The sequence below is a fragment of the Labrus bergylta genome, chromosome 21, assembly GCF_963930695.1.
Source record: "Labrus bergylta chromosome 21, fLabBer1.1, whole genome shotgun sequence".
In the NCBI taxonomy this organism is placed as follows: domain Eukaryota; kingdom Metazoa; phylum Chordata; class Actinopteri; order Labriformes; family Labridae; genus Labrus; species Labrus bergylta.
In genome coordinates this window covers 11,571,070-11,594,642 of record NC_089215.1, presented here as the reverse complement: position 1 = coordinate 11,594,642, position 23,573 = coordinate 11,571,070, and the positions used below count along the sequence as shown (strand labels likewise).

Sequence of the window (23,573 nt, the reverse complement as noted above, 5' to 3'; positions counted from 1 at the left end):
CTGCTCCATTTGCTGTAGCAGGATTCGGGTCCGTGCACGCTGGTCATCTTTCTTTTGAAGAGATAGTTGAAGGTTTTTGAGGAAGATGCTACAGATTGTTGACGCTTTGACAAATGACTTTTCCGCTCTGCGACTCAGAATATGTTGAACAGTGTTTTGTCATTTTGTACGTGTTGTTTGTCTGTAACTTTGTTTAAACGTGTTGCTGCCTTTTTGGCCAGTGAGTCTTAATCTCAATGAGGTTTTTCCTGAATAAATAAACTTAAAAATAATAACTCAGTTGAACAATAAACCCAATAGAAGCAGTAGAGACAACAGTTCTGGAAAATATTGTATAACTTGTCACCTTGCCTTGTGCTGGTAATGTCCATCTAAAAATAAATGCATTTCTGAGTCAGCCGCAGCAACAAGTACAAGACAGCCACTGCTGCAGATAGCTGAGGGTTAAACAAAGGACATCGGCTCATGTACGAAGAAGCTGGACAAACTCCCTGTTAGGTAAGAATGAGATAGACCTCCAGACTTACATTCTCAGCTGATACAGAAAGGCATAATGTTATCATTTCAGCCTCTCCAACCTTTCCAAACATACTTCAGTCCAATAACGTGGTTAACCTATTCAAAGGGTTCATCATGTGATTACATAATGTGTGGCATGTGATGATTTACACAGAAGTCCATTTGTATAAATCATTCATCGTACATTTAAAACCAGGATGTTGACAGAAATGACTTTTGTGATAAAAGGATTCCTCTCATTTATTGTATCTCATCTGACTGAATCATAGGTTCATTATAGGTGGTCTTATCTATGTTAGACACGATTTATACACGTATTGGCTTTGGGAGCAAACATTAATATATTTCAGATCACTAACTTGGATTCTTCCCCGTTGACCTTTAACCTTCACTGTTGAGTCGTACTCCTTTACTGATAGAGCACAAACTTAACATGTGTACAGTTTTTGACATTAACTTTCAACCTTTGCACATCATGCTTCACTTCAGTTATGTGTCTGACACTTGATGATAGTCCAGATTTGTAACCTTACATTTTGGAAGATATTATTTCTCTTATTGTATAACCTCCAAAGTAGTTTGTGGTTTTTAGTCTTAAGGTAAATTATTTTTAATAATGAGTTTGGTTAAAAGATAAATATCTCTGTATCTCTCTCTCTCTCGCTCTCTCTCTCTCTCTGTGTCTCAGTCTTCTGAGAAAATGTTTTCAAAAAAAGAGAAAAAACTAAATTGGCACACGTCATTTTTTTCCAGTATGACCTAAAAGTGATTCAATTCAGGATAATAAAAGGGTTTGAATTAAACTGTGGTGTTGCCAAAATTGTGTCATCTGAAAAACAATCACATCAGCAAACTCCATCGTGTTTATTCTACATAAACTACTGGAACTTTTGAAACAAACATGTCCATCCTTAACTACATTTTAATGCTGTCTATTGGACATTAGTCTGGATTCTTTTAGGTTCTTAAGAGCTGTTTTAACACCATCAAACCAACAATGACTACATGACCTAATTGATTGCCAAATTATTGATGATTTTAGATGTGAACAGGCAGCTTCTTGAGAGAAAAAAAGATAAGATGTTGGTGTTATTCTACACATTCCAACATTACTTCTTGTCTGACCTTATTCACCAGTGAAAACTAATTGATAAACAATTAATAACTTGTGGAAACTGGTATTAACAGATAAATAATAACAGCACAGGGTTAGTGTTCATTTAAATTAAGAAGTATGTCCGTGAATCTTATCTATGTTATCTCATGTGAGTGAAGATTAGGGTTTTAACTCTTAAATCATTTTGCAAACATTTTAATTTAACCTTGTGTAAGATGAAAATGTCAGTCCTCAAACAGTTTTCAAAATATAAAAATGTGCCGTATGGGCATTCACAGGATTATTTCAGACCCACAGAAGAACGTCAACTTGGATCTTGTTAAATATATTTCAATGAGCTTAATGGTTTTTAAAAATCCCACATCAGTCATCCAGGATAATGAGATGGTCATAGGAACTTCCTCACAAGGTTTGGTTTCTTAAACAGAACTGGAATCAGAGACATGTTGGGTTACAAGCAGCTCATTAACACAGTTTTAAGTTTGTGGAGCCAAAACTACCACTGATGTTAAAATCTTACTTTATAATCTCTGTCCAGCTTTGTTTCTTTCAATGTTACCATCTTATTTTTTTTCCTCTTATGGTTAATTCTCATGTAAATACTTATAAAACTGAATAATATATTTTTATATACAAGCAATAGTTTGTGTAAAAGCTGTAAGATTTGGTACAAATCATAGGCTGTAGAAATATGGACGTAGTCTCAGTGACCTCAACCATCCGTTTCTGAAATGCAGTTTTGAAGCCAAATGGCGGTCGCCATATTGAAAATGCTATGTCAAAAGCTTCTTGACAAACCATTACATCATGCCTGCCTGCAATCAGGTCAGCTACTCGCCTAATTGTGAATTACTCAAATCCTTCATAAAATCAAAACAGATGAGTAATCAAAAAATGGACCCCCCCGAACAGTGTGTGCTGATCAGCTGATCAGATCTATTTCGTGTTTAAAACTAGGCTGTAAACATGTTTATTTCTGCATTAAAAACAGGATTTTTGGAATGGGAGTGTATGTGACTTCCTGTACTTCTGCAGCCTTCACTTTTCAACACCAGAGGCTGCTGCTTGGACACGCCTCTAATTATTCATCACTCTTATCCTTTATCAAATCAAAACTCATGAGTCATTAAAAATGTCACCCCCCGTACAGTGTATGCCGAAATAAACGTGAAATATTCAGAACAAAATTGTTTGTACCAGGCTGTAAATATGTTTAGTCTTGAAGTCAACACATAGGGTGTGTATGTGTTTGAGACTTCCAGGTCTTTTGGAGCTAGCCTCAACTGGACACTCAAGGAATTGCAGTTTGTCACACTTCGTATTGGCTTCATTTTTCAACACTGGAGGTTAATATCGGCCCAAATGTAACCGATAGTGATTGCCATGCATGTGTAACTGTAAGAAAAATTGATAGAGAACACTATAAATGTCTTTGTTTCTTAGATTCATTTATGTTGATTAAACACAAAATCAGGGGTTAATATTGTTTCAAAGAAACCATTTACAAAATCCATTAAGAAATCAAAAACACAAGTGATAACACTTTAATGATACAGACAAGTTAGTGCCACATGAACACAGAAGGCATAAAGTGTATATATAAGTGAATTTATGACACAATCATCGATGCGGTGACACTCACAGCTTCCATCAAAGAATCATGTTCAGCATGTTCCAACTGAAAGCAGCTAGCGTCATTTTAACTGTTAGATGTCTTTTAAATCGAAGACTTCCGACTCTTCCTTTAAAAATATGTGAAGGCTTATTTTGAATTACAAAACATTTTTGGAACTGAGGAGGATCAGAGGTGATTAGAAGACCGTGATTTTAGCTGGAAATGTATTTTTAAACAGCAGGCTAAGAATATGTTCCTCTATAGGCAACATTATGGTGAGTGTTTTAATGACTCATCTTAAAGGCACATTGTTTCATTGACCACTAGATGTCCCTCACTGCACGAGTAACAGTAACAGCTCATGTACACAATATAATTGTCGAACTATAAAGTGTTACAAGACACATTTTCTCACATTTTTTTAAAGCTAATTGTAGTTCTTACAAATATCTCCTGTTAAATGTGGAATTTAAGCATTACAAACATGTTTAGCAGGCTTTCATGTTTTTCTTTACATTTTAAATCTTCACCAAATGCTCTTTAAAATCAAATCTTAAAAGCCTGTGTCATATAAAAAAAACTCAATATGCTAGTTAGTTATTACTCTGTTATATTTTGTGTATTAGTTAAATTGAGCCACTCCAGTCCCCACTCTAAATCCACATCAGATCTTACTTCACACCAGCAGATGGAAACCTGGCCCAACTTCACAACACTTATCCCAGTGGCCAGAAAGAAGAAAACAAGAACAAAAGAAAACACTCGTCAATGTAAATAATGTAAAGCATTATCTGTAATGTGTTGTTACAAGTGCTGAGATAAAAATGAAAAACAGAGCATGCTGGATGGAGAGGAAGGCTCAGAGAGAGACAGAGAGCAGGGGTGAGAGTGAGGAGGAGAGGAATGTGAGGAGTCGCTGCGGAGGGGGACGGAGGGGAATGCTCTCTCTGTTGTGCTTCAGTAGCATCTTCTGCTTCACAGCATTGAATTACACCCACAGCTGGATTAAACATCAGAGCCCAAACTCCACTTTTTAAGACCACACATCGAAAATAAAACATAAACGTGAAGAAAAGTGAATAATTCAAACTTAAAGACTGAAGCTGAAATCGATCATCATACTGTAAAAGCTTCAGTGTAGCCGTAAAAGCTAAATGAAGAGATATAGAGCACGGACATACAAAGTGCATATAGCAAAGCACCTTCCTTCATAACTCTTTAACCTCTATGTGTCGTCTATATAAGAGGAATAACAAAGTAACACATACGGCTGTTCTGTAAACAATAAAACATGGAAGGAATCCCTTTGATTTTGAAAAGGCAATTAAAAAAGCAGCTAAATCACAGGACTCATTCAAATCAAGGCTGCCAAACTGTTTTACCTTGAGTTCAGCACGACATTGTTTGGAAAGGAAACCCTCGAGGGTTTGCCAAGGCCGGGAAGTCCCGCTAATTGTTATTCACAGTTTGCTTTACGGCAGCGGTGTGAGTTGGCTTTACGTTTGGCACGAAACGCAAGAAAAAAACACTAACTAGGGTAAATACTGACCTGTGCTCTCCATAGAGAGATTCTTTTCTGACAACATTCATTGAAGAGGAAAGGAAGGGAAAACATACGCCACTATAGTACACTTCAATTTAAGTAGTGCATCATAATGTTTGGAGCTAGACTCCACTAAATGATCATTAGCTACAATAACAAGCCCGACACTAATTCTAGCTGATAACACAGGTGTAGGTTAATGTGAATACATTTACCAAAGCTCAGTAAAATATTCTTGTTACACTTAAATGACTTTTCCCGTTTTCAGATATGACGCCTATTTAAAAACAACTTTTTTAAGTTTGATTTCAGTTCAGTAAAATGATTTCACACCAATCTTTTTCTGATGTATTTCATGGGCACTGAAAAAGGGCTGATCAATCAACTCTGACACTAATTTCTTCTTGAAAGCATCTTTCTGCTTATTTTACTCACTAAGAACATAAAATAATTCAAATGAAGAAGAGAAAAACTGTGAAATAATAAGATTTTTCTAAGACAAAACAAAAGAACAAAAATGTCTAACAACGTAAAAATTAGCGAGTTATATTCTCATAAAAAGTTGACAAAGCGCAGCCTACTTATGCCAGAATGAGTAGTTGGGAATACTACTCATGGTGGTTCTTTCAAAGCTAAGGGGCCAAATCAACATTTGCTTTTGGGTGCAAAACAAACGGGCTCCATTGATCATGGCCTCAACCGACAGGAAAAAAGGTTTGATGGAGCTGTAACAAATGTGTTTTTTAAAACACCTCCACATAAGGACCATAATATAGAAAAAAAAGAATGAAGTCTTTTTTACTAATATCCCAACCACATGTAGAATTCGTAATATGAGCTCTCCTCTGAGCTACTGCAGTCTAATGAAGCATCAGGTTTGTTGGTCACAATGAGTACTGGATGAGAATGAGAAGTTGTGTGTTAACCTGAGATGATGATGTGGAGAATCACTTTTGATTTCTTTATATATTATCTTTTATTCATAATAAAAGTATAAGACCATTTCTTAGAAGTTTCAGACATGCGTATATAACGTATATCAACGTATATATTTGAAGCAGATCCCTTCAGTTTGTCCTTTTTGTAACAGCAACTTGAAATCAGAATACATGAGCCAATTCAAACACAATATCCCCAACATCGACACTTTCACTATAGACATATTCCACAACAAAATCTTCATCAACATTTCCAAAACACGGACAAATTCAAAGTATTCATGGCAACTTGCAATTTCCTTCTTTTTCTTTTTTTTTTTGGCGGTTGAATAATAGGGAAGTGATTGAAAACATAATTCAATAAACACTCTTACTCAATCTTTCTCGGCTTGAACTTCCTCTGCAACCTCTTCTTTCTGCTCGCTGACAGCAGCTCCTGTTTTTTCCTCACTTTCTACCGGCTCGGGGTCGGACTTTGGCTTCTCTTCCTCCTTCTTCTTGGCTTCGGGAAGGAGGATGACTTTCCCGATGTTTTGGCGTTCGTGCATGCGCTTCATGGCATCGGTCACCTGGGGAAAGACAGAGGAGCAGAATGACGGTGTGCATTAGGGTCTGTCTCTTTCCTGCCTTAACAAAATGTGCAACTGTTATTTACATCCTTATAATATTCCTTACTACAGTGATTCACAAATCCCTGTGGGGGGGAGGGGGGGGATCTGATGCTGCAGTCTAGTTTATTCGAGAGGAAGTGGTAAACACATAACTGATATCTACATTTGTAAAAGTTAAACTTGCCTTCAAGCTAACAGTTACTTTTCAAACACATCAAGAGGACACACATTTGACACTGATTTGAGGTCGGATTTCTTTTGCCTCTGAAGCAAATACGTCTATCATTTATTCCCCCATGAGCTCAGATTTGGTTGCATGTTCAATATCTGGCTCATTAGCGGCTAAATGCTCCATATGTTCACAAGCTAGTTACTTAAACTCTAAGACTGGGGTTTGGAGCTGAGTTGATTTTGTATGTTGGTTTGTCAGAGCGTTTTGTGTGTGCACGAAACAGCTGCAGAGGAAACACAGGGGACCAATATGAGTTAACTGGAGGGTCATAAAAGCAAAACAATGAGCTGAAAGAGGCGAAAATGCTCGGTAGAGAAGAAGGAAGTGCTCAGGTGACAGCTGTGGATTCATCCCGAAGAATTACATCTTCATGAGTGAACTTACCGGTAATCGTTTCCTCCATTGTTTATACAAGAGACAAGGGTTATGGGCTGAGAACAAGAGCAGCTTCTTTAGGTCATCATTAGACTGATTATCATTTTCACATCTCAGCCTTTTTCAAACACACATATTAGTGTGGTGTTCAAAATATGTTGAGTGCTGACAATATGTTACAATGGTTCAAAAAAAAAAAAAGGAAGCGATGGCAATCTTCAACTTGTATCTGTCATTTGTCATCTGCACTTCCTATTATTTCCTGCCTCTGGTTTTCTCTCTTTCCTGTTTTCAAACACAGAATCAGGGTCGTCTTGTATCACAGTCCTTCCAGAGAAACTCGCAACCAAGATTAGTAGTTGGTGCCACGGACACAATTGGGACTGCTACCTGGCAACGGCCCTTAAGTACCACCCATGTGATGAGGGGTTGTAGGTTTGCTCATCTGCTGTAGGTATAAAATTGTGGCTGTAAGGTGTAATAATGACTTTTCCTACAAGGGGGCCCAATAGTTTTTTTTTCAAAGTAATGACTTTCAGACATTTGTGTCTTTGTCAGAATAAAGCAGAACAACAAAGACTTTGGTGGAATCTTAAGTATCACAGCTGCAAAGTTGTTTTTCTATTTGCCCTCCAGAAAGTTTCCACAAAATGATTCAGGAGTGCCTGGCCCTTAAATTTTCAAAAGTTGACAGATGTCCTTACAGATGTAAAAAGGATGATTTGTCATAATGTTTCCAAGATATCAAATATGGTGGGCACAGCAGAGTCTGACCGTAAAGTGTCAGTTATATCTGCTGTATCATGAAAAGAGTGAGAACTAACATTTTGGCAAGGAGACGACAATATGACGCTGCTCTAGTGCATTCATGACGATTGACCAGTTGCCCCCTAGTCGTATGATTTAGTGAAGCCAGCGTGAGCAGATGTGTGAATGCAACAGGAAATATTCTGGAAAATTCACTTTCGAGGAGGGGGTGATGACGTTTAAATCACGCGATGAGTGACAATGTTTTCAATCTTCTTGTAAAACTCAAAACAAGAAAGAGCCGTGTGCAGCAAAGCAACCGCAGTTTTGTGTTTTTATCAGGATTGAATTTTGAAGGGGCTATCAAAAATATAGTAATGTTTTAATATTTGTCTGAAACTTGATCAAACAAACCTCCTCAAAGTGATAGCAGGAGTCAATACGGGGTTTGATCTTCCCCTGCTTGTAGAGCTCCAGCAGCGTCACCATGGTCCTGCTGATGAGCTCCTCATCAGGGATGTAGCCCAGGTGGAAGCCGCCGACTGCCTTGTTGACCTGCATCAGCTTCAGCGCAGAGAGCGAGAGCTGATGGTACCAGGTTTTAGCCATGGCCAAAAGGTTCTTCTTCTGGCCGGTCACACAGTTGGCAGCACCTTAAAGTGAAAACAAATAGAACGGAACAAAGAAAGAGGATCTTATTGAGAATTAGAGATGAGAATGTCTTTAAATAAGATGTGTCCCATTTCATTTTCAGCTTTAGAGCAGGAGACTTAGCTGAAGCTGGCCCTTTGATTGACTGTGATTTACTGTTTTAGGTATACAGTAAGTACATTCCTGACTAACATTCCTTTTAGATAAACCTTATAGTGAGGCCTTGCGCAGGTATGGACCAGCTTCTACTTATGCTGCTATAGGCTTAGACTGCTGGGGGAACTGACACCTCGAGCTCCTCTCTCTCTCCCTCTCTCTCTCTCTGTGCATTCACATCATATTACTGCATGTCACTCTCTGTAAATCTTGATGTACTATGTAAGTTATGAACCACATATTTTCCTGGGAGCTCCTGAGCTCTTTGTAGGCTTCTTGGAATCGCCTCTTGCTATGGAGCCCAGCACAGTTTCGGCAGATGGCTCGATTTGCCCAACATTTCTGCCTGTTAAAATTAAGTTTTTTCTCTCCACTGTAGCTTTGCTACATCTTGCTCAGTGCTGTGCTCATGATGAATTAACGCTGGAGTCTTTGTGATTAAGCAATGAGGGCGGTCTTTTCCCTGCTCTTCTGTAATTGAATATACAGATTAAACACGTGTTTTTTGTAATTTTTGAAAATATCTTACCAAAAACTATAAGTGAACCCAAAGGTTTCAACAGGCTAAAACCTTTCTGGGTGTCTGAACCACCAAGTGGGTCGAGAACGATGTCCACTCCTGCACACAAAAAAGGAGAGAATGGTCCAGAAAGTAAAGAAAGATACATTTTATTTCCTGTGTGTCAAAAAACAACGTACAAACAGTTCATAATTATTGGAATTAAAAGTTCAATGAAATTCCATGGCAGGGCAAGAAAGGGACGGATTTGCATGTTTTTTTTTTTTTTTCTCACCCTTTGGGCTGATTTTGCGAATCTCTTCAACGTAGTCTTTGGTGCGGTAGTCGATGGGGTGAGTCACCCCGCCCTGAGAAATGGTCTCGTGTTTGGAGGCTGAAGCTGTACCAAAGACAGTCACATCCTGCACAGTCCTACACAGCTGGGTCACAGCGACACCAACGCCACCTACAGATGTTCAAATGAAATCATCAAACAGCAAATGACTTTAAGTGCAGAGAATAAAGCTACCTCCTGGATGACTCAGGAGTTTATAAATACATTTTTAAATGCTGTTATCTGTTAATAAGGGTTTTAACTTCTGTCATAAAGCAGGTTTATATGTCAGACATTGTCTCTTAGAGGATGATTCAGACTGATTCTAATTATTTTTTTGGTAACTTGGTATTTAAACGTCTCCTCCTTATATTGAAATGTGATGTTAAGCAGCTGTGGTTTGTGATCAAACAACCTTTTCACCCCCTCAGTCATTAGACTCGTTTCAATGCATGCACATTCTACTATATTCAACCATATACCAACTTACATACTATATTATTGTCCTGTTTATTTTAAGGAATATGTAAATAACGGGATGTAATAGAAAATCTTTTGAGTGGGAAGATGTGGCCATACAATTTCTTATTTATTTTACTCATATCCCATGCATACAGATACAAAATACATAGAATAAGTGATAAAAGAATCAGAATTTGATGATTTAACAAGCTTTGATCCGAACAAAGACCCCAGGAAAACAAGTAAAGGTTACTCATGTACGGTAGATAAAACCTGAACATCAGTGGGATCCCATTCAGAAGCATTACACTCAGTTCTGCAGAGGTTGCTCATGTGATCTTAGCGAGGGCGAAACCTTACAACAGAGGAGAATAAACAGCTGATAAAGCGGATTGTCATTTCTCGTGTTTTTCGCTCTGGTTCTGTTGAAGCAGTGAGAGGTCTTTCACAACGATGGCTGCCTGTGTGTGCAGCCTCACCAGTAATCCCCCCTGCCCTCGTCTTCACCCCGGCCTCATGACGCTGATTCATACAGGTCAGCTGACAGCGCCCGCCCACTCAGCTCTGAAACACGGCCTTTGAGAGCGAGGATGCAGAAGAGCACTCGACTGTGATGCTGAACGCAGACAGAAACTGACCTCTGTGCTTACCGCCAAGACTGGTGGACAAACAGTGAGCTATGAGAGGAACCGCAGCACCCACATTTCTTAGTTTGGATTTCATGTTCGATAATAAATCTGACTCTTTTCCAAAAAACATCTGAAAATAGCGGATTAAAAGAACAAACAGGACAAATCAATGTTGGTGGGAATTTTAAAGACCTTTCGTTTTTCTTTCCGATTTAAAATGTATCTTCTACTTTTGAATGTTACAGTTATTTGTTTTTAATATTATTTATTTTGGATTTTTTTTTGGAGAGACAGGACAGTGGATAGAGTCAGGGATGACATGCAGGAGCCACAGGTCGGATTTGAACGCGGGATGCCCGCTTTGAGGACTGTAGCCTCTATACATGGGGCCCGCATATTAACGAGTGGGCCACTAGTGCCCAAGAATTTTCACAATTATTTGACGTAACTTTTTATTTAAAGATCAAAATAATATGCTCATGATTGTTCTAATTTCACAACTTGTTGTCTGAAGGCGCTTTACAGAGCTGAGTTTTTTAATGACTTAAACTGATTTAATGTGGGAAAAATCAAGTTCTCAACCAACATGTTGGCCAATGTAAACCAAGCCTAGGTGGCATGTGCACCTTTCTTGCACAGGTATGTCAATGTAAAGCCAGGTTGTGGTTCTCTGCTACACGTGGCTGCAGATAGTGCTGAGAGTTGTAAACTACTGCGTCGTAGCATCATTTGCTACGCTAAACCACGAGATGATGGAGTTAATGTTCTCTTAAAAAAAGTTTTCAAATCGGCATTTCATGAAAAACATCCATTGTTGATCTATCTGTGACGGGTCTATTTTGGTCATGGTTGGCTTGTATATAAAATTCAGCACGGCACAAGTAAGTGTTTATCAATCTGAGACTTTTTAAAAAGATCCTCAGATAAAATCAGAACGCTGTCATAAGATGAATATGTTGAACAATCCCACTAACAGCTGAGTTACTGATTGTAGATGATAATGTGATGTTGAAGGTAATGGTAAATGATTACAAGCATAAGAAAGGTAACTGCTTGAAATAGTTGAGGTAAATACTTGAGGATCTTTTCTTTATGATAATGTGATTGCAAACATCAAAAACAAAGGTCCAGATTTAAAGCCTGTTTATGTTTTTCTTTTACAGTATTTTTCTTGCATCACTGACCCAGCAGGATGTTCTGGCAATTGAAAATGGCATCGCTATCGATCAAATTTTACATTCGGAGGATTCATCCACCTGTGTTTTTTGGAGCATCTTTTAAGCATGACTCAACATCAGAAATAAGCAGAAGACAATCTGTTGGTATTTTGCCTGTATATGGTTATAGCCCTTTTAAGCTTCCAAGTGTTTATTTTTAAAATGAAAAGTTACGTGTGAAGTAAAAAAAAAAAAAAAAGACTATTTGAAATAATTCTAATGACTGTTTACTGAGTTAAACACTACTCAGCTCGTGTGCGCCATCAGGACCGTGTGGGTGTGGTTTGATCAGATATCAATGAATAGAAACATAACAAGCAAACACCTGTTGTTAGATTCTGACTCAGTTGATGCTAAATCCTGATTGGTGCATGTCAGTGTGCGACTTCCGCCCACTTCAAACCAGAGAGAAGAGCATAAAGAACAACACAGAGATCTCTGTATGTGAAATAATCATGTAACAGATAGGACTGTGGATCCCATCAGTCACAGTAAGAGGCTGTTAGAAAAACCTGCTGTGATGGATGTGGTACTACAAGGACCCCACACACACAGACACACACACACAATGTTGGAGCCTCTTCTTCAAATGTCAGGTGTTGCCAGAGCAACCCCAACAGATAATGATCCTGTGCCATTTTATGAATAAGCTGTTATGGGGCCCGTGAGACACAGACACACAGACACACAGACACACAGACACAGACACACACACACACACACACACACACACACACACACACACACACAGTCTCTCAGATGATATGTTTTCAGTAAAGACACGTAGCTGCATTCAGAGAAGTGATTAGTGAACTAGAGGTTACAAGCTGTGTCACTCTTCAAAGGTTACCATGGAGACCAGGAGAGATGTTTAATTAGTTGTTTTTTTTTTTACATTTCACAATCCATTCATGTGGAAGAAAATCTGTCCAGGGTGGAGACCACAACATGTTTAAGGAGTTGGAACCTGTCAATACTCTACCATTGTGTCAGAAATCAGGGAGAGAGAGAGAGAGAGAGAGAGAGAGAGAGAGAGAGAGAGAGAGAGAGAGAGAGAGAGAGAGAGAGAATGGGGAAGAGCGGGGAATGACATGCGGCAAAGCATCTGAACCCGGAGCCACCCGCCTGGAGGACCATAGCCTCCGTACATGGGGCACGAGCACTAACCACTACGCTACCAGCGCCCCTAGTGCTGCTTTTTTTCTTTCTTTTTAACCTATTTTCCGTACTTTTCAATACCACCAATCATTAAAATAACAGAACTGTATTGTATTAAAACATGTTGACAACTTCAGTTATTAGTACAGATTGGCACTTCACTAAGAAGCCTCTCCTGTCAGTGTCTGAATGTAGAATAGAACAACACTATATCAGTAGACCATTTTGCTGATATTCAGCTCAACTAGGTCATGAGGTTGATATTCCTTTTCTATAACAGTCATATAGATGTAAACATTAGACAACACTTTGTTTTCACTGAGTTTTTGACCGGACACTGTAATGAGACAATATGTTGCTTGCTGCTTCATAAGAAGTTTCAACTTATTATTTTATCATGATCATTTTAGTCTCATTTATCTGGGGATGTTTTTGAACGTATTGGCGCTGATTCTGCAGAATATGGGTTCATACACCTATGGGGAAAACAAAATGACACTTCAACCTAAAGAAAACTGATGATTTACCAAAAGCACTCTAATGTGTAAAAAAAATGAAGATAATGAAAACTCTAAAAAAAAAAAAAAAAAAAATCAAAATGTTTGATTTTACATAACTTGCAGGAATGATTATTGTTACATCTTATATATATTTTCATTCTTTCACGTTCCACTGATTTCCCCAGTTTATGGTAATTTCATTAATTTGGTCAAAAAGTCAAATCATTTAATTATTGGACCTAACTGAGGGGAATGAAGCTGAATAACACTTGTTATGTCTGTTCTGTGCGGTTCTTACCTGCTGCCATGTGGATGAGGACACTCTTCCCCGGCCTCAGATTGGCCATCTCAAACAGCATCATGTAGGCAGTGAGGTAGTTCACAGACAGAGCAGCGCCTTCCTCAAAGCTCATCTGCTCAGGCATGAGGAAGGTGCGGTCAGCAGGCACAATCACCACTTCCTGCCACATGCCACTGCGGGCTAATGTGATGACCCGATCCCCAACCTGAGAGAGGAAAGAGAGGGAGAGATAAGTTACTAAGAAGATCTTCTGTGGTGGTGTGTGCCAGGCTGTGAAACGGAAACACATCCTGTCTGTAACTTGTGATTGAGTTAATAATGACTTCAACCTTTTTTCAGCAGACCTATTTCCCAATGCCCAAAGAGGCTTCTTGAAATGTTTGATTTTCTGACCTTTTGATACACACACATACCTCATTTTCTGTCTCATTCTGCAGGGCAGCATGTTGCTGCAGGATCACTCTATTCAACTTTTTACAAGCAGCTAAAATACACTGTAAAATATAGTATTTTGCTTTAGCATTACTGTATTGACCTGTGATTGTACTGTAACATAGAGGCATGTAACAGCAGAATTTCAAAGTAAAATACTTCAATCAATTTACAGTGATGAATCAGTATGTTGCAGTAAAATTTCAGTTAAATACTCGTCACTTTGCTGTTATTAAAGGGATACTTCACCCGTTGAAACATGAATCTGTATTGACATTGGGTCATATATGTAGTAGAAATGTGAAATAAATAAAGTTGGTGCCTTCTTGGCCGAGAAAAGGCAGAAAGTGTCTTTTTGGCTCATGTGGATGAGAGACATCAAATCCCAGAATGCACAGCACTGCAGGCCACTCCCACTAAGGTCAGGTTTACAGACACGTTTACATCAACACATAAGGCTGTTTACACAACTCATTCCGAGATTTCTTCCAGAAGGAATTAGTATCTTGGAAATTCCTGGCAGAAAACAGACTCTATGTCTATGTCTGTGTTCACAGGTAAACAGTGAGAGCAAAGTGAAGTATCCCTTTAAGCTGCTGTAGAATTGATTTCATGAACTGTGATGTCATAGTAAAATACCCATGTTATAACAGTGATGTAGCAGGACGTATCTGTGTAATTTGAGAATTTGAGAATTCGCTCCTGTGAGAAACTTTTTGTTTGTGTTGACTTCGATGCCCCCTGTGGACAAAGCGGCACCTCTAATCTATTTTCTGATTTTGCCCTGTACATATGTTTAACTGTTTTTTTTCACTTAACAAATAGCAGTTAGAAGTATCGCTCATCGATACTCGTTGCTATGGCAAACACATACAGTCGAAGGTTATTTGCGCTGTTTATCTCTTCTTCTGAGCCCCTGACAGCACTTTCAGACATTTATAAATAACTACATAGAAATCATTCATCTTCGTGCTGGTGGTCGTGTCCTTTGCCTTAGTAGGTTCATCAGTAGATAAAAACTCCTCACAGTAGCTTTAAGTAGGCTATATAAACTATCAAATAGTTGCACTTGAGTAATCCATGATTTATTGTTAATTCAAACTAGAAATAATTTCCTGAAATACTGTCAATTCGGCTTGTCTGCTGATTTATTTCTTAAAGCATCTTCAACAGCTAAAAACAACAATTTACATCATCACTCAATTCTCTTTTTTATATTTTAGTCATGACCAATTCAGAGCATGTTAAGATGACTGAAAACCTGCTGCAAGAGCCTGACCACTCCATGTTACTATCAGCACATGTATAGGCGGCTTATGGGACACGTTGTTCACACTGTCACATTCAGGGGAAAAACAAGGAACTGGACCCTCGTGCAGAATTAGCTAAATATATTTGATAAACAAAAAGGCCAAAGGCAAACAGAAACTTACTTCCAAAAGTTCAACAAAAACACACATGGATCAAAAACAGGGAGTCACACAGGAGCATGAGCAAAAACTGACATATACCAACAAACAACATAATAACAACAATGAACTGACCCAGAGGGGAAGAAACACAGAGACTAAATAGACACAGGGGTAATCAGACACAGGTGAGACTAACAACACAGGTGAAGACAATGAGGGCAATCAACACTGGAGGGAAAACACACAGAGGCAGGAATAAACACAAGACAAGAAACACTGGAGACTAGAACTACAACATAAATCAAGAAACACTAAGATACACAGAGAACTCAAGAATGTAACAAAAACACACTCGAACAAAAAGAAACACTAGGGTACGAAGTTACAAAATAACACTCGAAACACTAAAGACTGAACTATGAAACATTAGGACAAAAACACACAAGGGAAACAAGCAACACTAAGATAAACAGGAGAAATGAAAACATGGAAACCTAAATACTGAAATACGAAACTAAATAAGACCAAATCATGACACACACATTGTGTGCTGCCTTTTCACACTGAAATTTGTAGTGATAAAAGTATCATTGGTGCTGTGAACCTTCACTAAAATAGAGAAGAGTACAGGATAGAGGCTTGATAGTGCAGCCCTGCTTCCTGTATAAACAGATTCAGGAGCCACGCCTCCTTCCTGATACACACAAACCCATGACAATAGACTGATGACACACAAACACAGGCACAGACAAACATGTTTTACATATCTGTTTGTACACATATATCATTACAGCTCCATGTTGTATGCTTTTACTTCCCTTCTGTATTGATTTGTCTTAATGGTGATAAAATGTCTCAACTCTTGCTCTTATGAAACACTTAAAAAAAAACAAAAAACTGCAGGAACACACAAAAATGCACAATTGTCAGTTTACAAAAGGCTGAGCTCAGTTCTTGGACAGCTGACATGAACTGAGGTAACTGAAGAGATGTTTGTAAGCACAACAGCAGGGGGATGTTTTCGAATGGAAACTTGCTGTTGATTTGACTGTGTCACTTTTGCTGTATTCACACATGCACAAAACTCCTGAAAATGTCTACAGATTTTCATTGCATGTGTGACCGCATGCTGACAACCCATGAGCCATCAGACAGCACAGTTCCCTTGACTGTTGACATCAGCAGATGAAGTTATAATGACATGAACATAAACACACTGTGACACATTTCAGTGCACGCTGCCTCTTTCATTCACAGGTTTAATTATAGCAGTAAAACAAACACGTCTCATAACATAGATGAAGAGAGAGAATGTTGCTGTGTTTGTTTAACTGGAACTACAAGAACCAAGGCTAAAGGTAGAGCCAGGTGGAGCTGGCTTAAACTTCTTTAATTGTAGTGAGGCTGAGTTTCCTAATATTAGAACCAGAAGATAGATATGGGATTTTTTTAAATAGATATATTCACAGATTACCAATATTCTGGCCAATTTTGTGATTTTTCTTTTTTACAACTTTGAAAATGTAGTCAGGAGGCTGTTTGAGTTGTTACACAGCGTCAACAATTTCTTGTGCAGACGAGCATCTGATCGACCGTAATGCTTTCCAAAATGTGCTGAGGTCAGGGCTGAGAGTACCGTGTTTTATGTTGGAGTTGGATTTGTCACCTACACAGACTACAAGAAGACAACATTTATGAACCCCTCTCAGAAAAAAGTTATGTTTTCTGCATGTTTTGTTCTGTAAAAGAATATTAAACCAGCACAAACGATGCATCGATCTGGCTTCATTGACAAAAACAGGCTAGCCCCTGCAAAGGCTTACTATGCAATAAATATGAGAGTCGTAAAACAATCTAAAGCAACAGCTGAAAGAATAAAGTTTTTTTTTTTCTCCAAATTTCTGCTGGTTTCTTCACTGCTTTGTGTGTGTAGGAAAAAAGTACCTAACATGGCCTCAAACAATAACTCAAATTGAACCAATCAGGAAAATCCTCAATATTTTCTCATATATTTCCCTAAAATATGGTATGGAAACCTTCTGTGTGCAATTTTTTTTTTTTTTTTTTGCATGTTTAAAAATACAAGCTGGTTGGGGCATCAGAATAGCTCAGTGGTTAAATGGTGTGTCCAATGTACAGAGGTTCAAGTCCTGCTTCACGTCATGCCCCACTCTCTTATCCCTGTTTCTGAATCTATCCACTACTTTGTCCTCTCCATAAGGGTATGAAAACCCCAAAATAATATTTAGAAAAAAAGTAGAAGCTGGTTTAATCAGCTGCAATGTGTCATTCGTATTCTAAGTGTTTCATACTGTGTTTCAGGTCAATCACAGCTACAGCTGTCGTTAAAGTAGGGAGTTAAAAGTGGAATATTTCCCCTTTAATTCTGTTGGAATTTATGTATGAAATAGCAGAATGTGGAAATATTCATGTCAAGTAAAAGGACCTGAATTGTATTTAAGTGCAGGTGTTGCGTGAATGGACTGAACAAAGTTAATTCAAAACAGTCCAATTGTAAAAACATTAATTAAGTTCACACATCGCTCCACATCTGTTATCACAGCACATTAGGCTGATGAAATTATCTGAATTGCAGAACAGATGGTGTTGTTGTTTATTTCAAATCAGTCGGCCCGGAAACTAAACGGGTCCCATCTTCCAAAATGATCAATCAAGCTGCGATTTCATCAACTCTGACAGTCGAGGCACCGTGTTTGGAAACCTCTGTGAAAATGTAACGCCGCTTGTTGAATCATGAAGGGATGAGGCGCTGTAATGGGATCCTACATCACACATCTGCTCCGTCTGCTGCGGAGCCACACCCTCCTGTCCTCGTCTGGAGAAAAGGCACTGCTGCTGCTGCTGCTGCTGCTGCCAAGCCTCAGCCTCTCTCTGAAAACACTTCAGCTTCTCCTTTGTGTTACTATCTGCTCCTCTGTGCGTCCCCAAACGCAGTCCCACCCAGAATCTTCTTACTCTAACCTCACCAAATGTCTTGATTGTAAGCATGAATATCTTCCCCCTTGTACCTTTCAGAGCCTCTACATGATACATCCATTGCGTTTTAGCTTATTGGAACTCTTGACTTCATACATCTGGTTTCTGTGCTGCTGCAGTTGGGGGTTTTGTGGTGTCCTAAGTTTTAGTCGTTTCCTTTCCAAAAAAAAAAAAAAAAAAAGGGATTCTTTCTTTTCCAAAACAGAGACAAGGATGGGAGTTAGGAATGAGAAGAGGGTGGGAAAGGACTGTAGTAAGAGGAGGTGGAAGAAATTCCATGCTGACACAGAGGCACGGGGAGGGGCTTCAGCAACACACACATGTAGGAGCCAAGAAAAATGCAAGTCTGACTCCAAAGTATCTCCAAGGTTGACAATAAAGAAAAGTTTCCAGCACTTCAAAAGGCTGGCTCACAGCACAGCTCAGTTTGTTTATCGTGTCTGATCGAAAGAAAGAGAATCAATTGCCAACTGTTTAGATGATCTATTGATTATTTGAGTCATTTTTAAGATGAAATGTAAAACGTGTTTCTGATGTTTTAATTCAAGAATTTGCTACTTGTCTTCATTATTCATGACAGTAAACAAAGAGTTTTTGGTGTTTGGCTCTCGATTGGACAAGCAAATGAAGACGTCACTTTGAAGGCAGGGTTGGTCATTTAAAAAAATTAGCGTAACTTTGAAAGTAGTCTTCCCTCAGTGCTCCGTCAACATCCATCCCCTCCCCTCTGTGCTCCCTCAAAAGCCACGCCCCCTTTCACGTACATGCATGAACACCGTTTCTCCAGAAGTGGACTTGAGCTCATCACTAGCTTTGTGTAGAAGCTACGTCGCCTCACGTCTCATTCAGCAGGGAGTAAACTCACAGTATAAACTCTGTGACACGCACGCCAGGTGTCGGAGTACAAACAGGGAGACGTGATTGGTTCATCAGATTGATTACCTCGCGACAGACATCGGTTTTTACAGGCTGACAAACTGCTAACGATGACGGATTGTCTTTGTTCCTTTTCTGAGCGCACGAATGAGTTCAACAATTTAACAAACAAACTCTTGAAAAGTGTATCAGGAGAAAAATACAAACCCCGCCTGAGAATGTGAGCGACCCGTTTTGAAGAATAGTTTGTATAGATTCGGAACAGACTCATTGACGAAAACAACAGTAACTTGCAGACATACTCACGTAAGTGCTTAATATGGTCAAGTTTATGCTCAGAAAGGTTGAAGATGGGAAAAACAACTCAAGATAAAACCTTTTTTTTTCATTCTAACATGTTTCAACAACTGAATGAGGTGTGCGATGCCCCAGTTTTCACCTCTCACGCATTGACTGTAAATCCCACTCTGAGAGACGGGCATCATAATAAACTCAGGGAAAACCAAGAAAACCAGTATTTTTTTTTTATTTTTTTTTATAATTCCAATAATCTGGATTTAAAAACATTTGACCTGTTGCATGCTAAAAAAAATATGCTTATCCCGATGCTCAAGCTGCAACCTCACTTCCAGTCTACGTAGCTATATGAGAGACCGATGTCCATCCACTATCTATACCGCTTTTCACATTCAGGGTCCTGGGGGGGGGGGGCAGTCAATCACAGGGCTGGCATATAAAGACAGACAACCAGCCACACTCACATCCACGGGCAATTTAGAGTCACCAATTAACCTAAATGAGCATGTCTTTGGACTGTGGGAGGAAGCTGGAGTTCCCCGGAGAGAAACCACGCATGCACGGGGGAGAACATGCAAACTCCACACAGAGAGGCTCCCGTCTGAAGGGGATGAGAACCAGGAGCCGACTCGCTTAAAGGCAACCGCACTAACCACTGCACCACTGTGTGTTTTCCCTTTGAACACAAACTGTAAAAAAAAATGTTTTCACTTTATATGAGAATGTATGAAATCAACATCAATACTAACCATCATTACTGATAGGATATGCAATATCTGCCGTCTTTGTGAAGCCATAAGGGTGTAATGTCATAATGTTCAAGAGTGAAGCAGACAGACTATCTTTCATGCAGATTTTCAGAGAACGGTTCATTAAATGTTTAGCTCTGTGTGACGCACGAGAGGCAGCACAAGACAGCTACAGTAGGACGCATAGTGGTTCACTCTGCAAAGCTCCCTGAATGATTAATTTGGCTAAAAAAAATAAATAAATAAAAAAACATTGTCAAGGACATTCCTGAACCAAAATGAAGATTTTGAAAAAAGGTTTACAAACAGTACAAGTTTTCTAAGTTTTGTCTTAGTGACTTGGGATTTTTTTTCTTTTCCTTACACGAGCATGACTGCAAGAAAAATGTAAGAGACTCTCTGACGATGTAAAAACACGCTGCTGTTTGAAGTTTTCTCTTGAAGTCAGAGAGGTAGCTTGCAGTGAGTCACTTCTTTTATCTCCAATATGTGGCTTTATAAATAAACACTATGTAGGTAACAGGTGGAGGATTTGGCCTGTTCTCTGGGATCAGCTCTGCAGTATCTCAGACGAAAAAAAAGTGTTTTTTTTACTTCAGGGAAGAAGTGGCCTGAAAGCTGCAAGTATCTGCAGCGTTGGTTTCTATGCTCTTCAACACCAGAGAAAAGCATTAAATAAAAGAAACTTTAGCCTGTCAATGTTTGGGTTTTACCTTCTAAATATTCTGTATTTGATAAATGAGAAAGCCATAAAAGTCGCCCTTCAAAAGCTCTTATCACAGATCGGGTAAATGTGCTTCCTCTGCACAGAAGAAACATGTAAAAACACTTCAAGGACACTCTGTAAAGCAGAACGCTGTTTTTTCTTTCCTGATGTAAAGACCATAGGTCACTAGGTTACGTGTGAAGGGGCTTCTACTCTTTCATTCTGCATCGAGCAGCATATTGTGCGGAGAAGTTTCAACACAGAAAATTCCATCGTAGGAAAGAAATAGTCCTATATAGACCTGAAACATTAACACACTATAATTCTGAAACACTGATATTGAACTATTGATATTAAAACAGTCGGTGGTCAGGTTGTGGTGGCCAATGTTAGTGTTTCAGCCTCTTGATTGGAGGATTTTCTGCATTTCTGTATTGGATATTTGATGTCCTGGCAAGAAAAGAAAAATGAAGATACCAACTTTGACTTAAGGAAATTGGACTGAAATTTTCTCCATTTGCAAACAAGTTGTAAACTAAACATTGTAAACTGGGTCAGCATTATTTTCCAGCCATAATTCTCATACTGACACTTAAAAAAATAAAAATAGAGTTTCCATTGTCTTATAAGGGAAATAAAACAGCCATTCAAAATGCTCACTGTCTGGATAACTAGTCCAATGTTTGTGGTTTAAAATGACACATGGGTTAGGGGTTATGTTTATGGCCCTGTAGAGACATGATGAGCGTACCTTAGCCTATAGGCTAAAACTGTATTCCCCAATTAATCAGTCAAGTTAACCTCTTGGCTGTCGTTCCCCATTTCTGCTCTAGTTTTTAGAATGTTTTGACTTTTTGAAAGCGATAAAGCTTCGGTGCTCAGTGACATGGTGTGGGTGTGGGTGCACTCAGAAGGCCTGTACTCACTTTCCTGTCCTTCACGTCCTCCCCGCACGCCTCGATGACCCCGCAGCCCTCCATCCCCATCGTAACGGGCGGGGCCGGCAGCAGCTCGTATAGCCCCTGTCTGCCCAGGAGCTCGGCAAAGTTCAGCCCGCAAGCTTTGACCCGAAGCAGGACCTCTCCCGCCTTCAGCTGTGATGGGCTCAGCGCCTTCACCTGCATCTTCACTTTATCATAGCCGCCGTAGCCGGTCAGGACCAGAGCCCGGCAGGGGAGCTCCTTCTCCTCTGCTGCAGCTGCGGGGCTTCCCTCGGACTCCAGCGGGGGCTCCGGAGCAGCCGGCGGGGGCTCATCGGGCTTCTTCTCCTGCTCAGGTTGAAGCTGTTGAGTTGGAGCCTCTTCACCAGACATGATCAACACTTGTGATGATTTTTTTTTTTTTTTTTTTTTTTCCCCCAGAAAGGTTTTCAGATCAACAGTTCGGTCTTTGTGGGCGTTTATTCTCCGAAACAAAGTGAAACAGTCCCGTTAAACTCTCAGAAAATAGTCGTTCCCCAAGAATGAAGACCGTCTGTGTCTGTGGTGAAAAATGAGATTAATGTTTCGTGGTTTGTTTCCTGTGAGCGCGCCGCGATCAACAAGTGACATTAGTCAACACACTGACAACTAGATCGCTTGTTCCGGTTTGGATTTTCACATTAAAACAACTTAAAAGTTGGCTTGAAAAATTGTTGTTCAAAATAAATAAATGATCAAAAATAGTTTAAAAAAACAAAACAAAAACAAAAGGCAAACAAAAACAGAAAGATAATAGAATTAAACAAAAGAAAAGGAGACTTGATAATAATAATAATTCAATTTATTGTAACGCACTTTGAATTTGAACCAAATCTCAAAGTGCTACAATTTTGGAATAAAAGCATACACGCAAGAACTTACATTAAAAAGGTCAAATCTGTTTAAAACATGGGGGACATATAAACTATTAAATATTGATAAATATTGATGTAAAATATTTTGACTCTAGTTTAGACTGTATGTATTTTCACAGGGAAGACAGGGAAGAAGGGTAGGTAGACTATTTGATAAAAATGATGATGCTCATGACTATAGACTAAAACAATGCAAATGCAAACTTAAATGACTTTCTTTCATAAGGTTTTATGTTTCTTAACCAATCAAATTACAAACAATACTATCATGAATTGATTTGCACCTCAAACATATCAACAGAAATCTAAAAAAAAAAAAAAAAACATTTTACACCTCAATGTTTGTCTAAATATGAGAGCAATGTTTCTGTGACAAACAGACTTAATTCAGAATCAGCCCTCGAATAGGCTAACCCTGATACTATTGATTTAAATGACACTCATTACAATATCACTTAGTTTGATGGGCTATAATAAATTATCATCCTGTTTGTTATCAATATGTTTTGTGGATGGGATTCTGGCATTAAGCAATGGTTTGATTTTAAAATTTAAAAAAAAAAGTATTTTACTTACACACCAAATCCGGTATCTTCGGGTGTTTTTCTTTTTGTTTTCGTCTGACTTGACGCAGCTGGAAAAGTGACCGATCCGTGTTGTTGGTCA

The 23,573-nt window shown here is 38.9% G+C and overlaps 1 protein-coding gene across 1 annotated transcript; it reads right to left on the bottom strand.

Moving 5' to 3' along the window:
* Positions 1-3,063: 3,063 nt before the first annotated feature.
* On the bottom strand, positions 3,064-22,635 carry LOC109996875 (synaptic vesicle membrane protein VAT-1 homolog). Its single transcript, XM_020651203.3, has 6 exons — positions 22,000-22,635; positions 13,602-13,809; positions 9,299-9,469; positions 9,034-9,123; positions 8,112-8,350; positions 3,064-6,301 (listed from the first exon to the last, which is right to left on the bottom strand). The coding sequence occupies exons 1-6, from the start codon at positions 22,384-22,386 to the stop codon at positions 6,107-6,109; spliced, it is 1,290 nt and encodes a 429-aa protein (XP_020506859.2). The 5' UTR covers positions 22,387-22,635; the 3' UTR covers positions 3,064-6,106.
* Between the last annotated feature and the right edge of the window lie 938 nt (positions 22,636-23,573).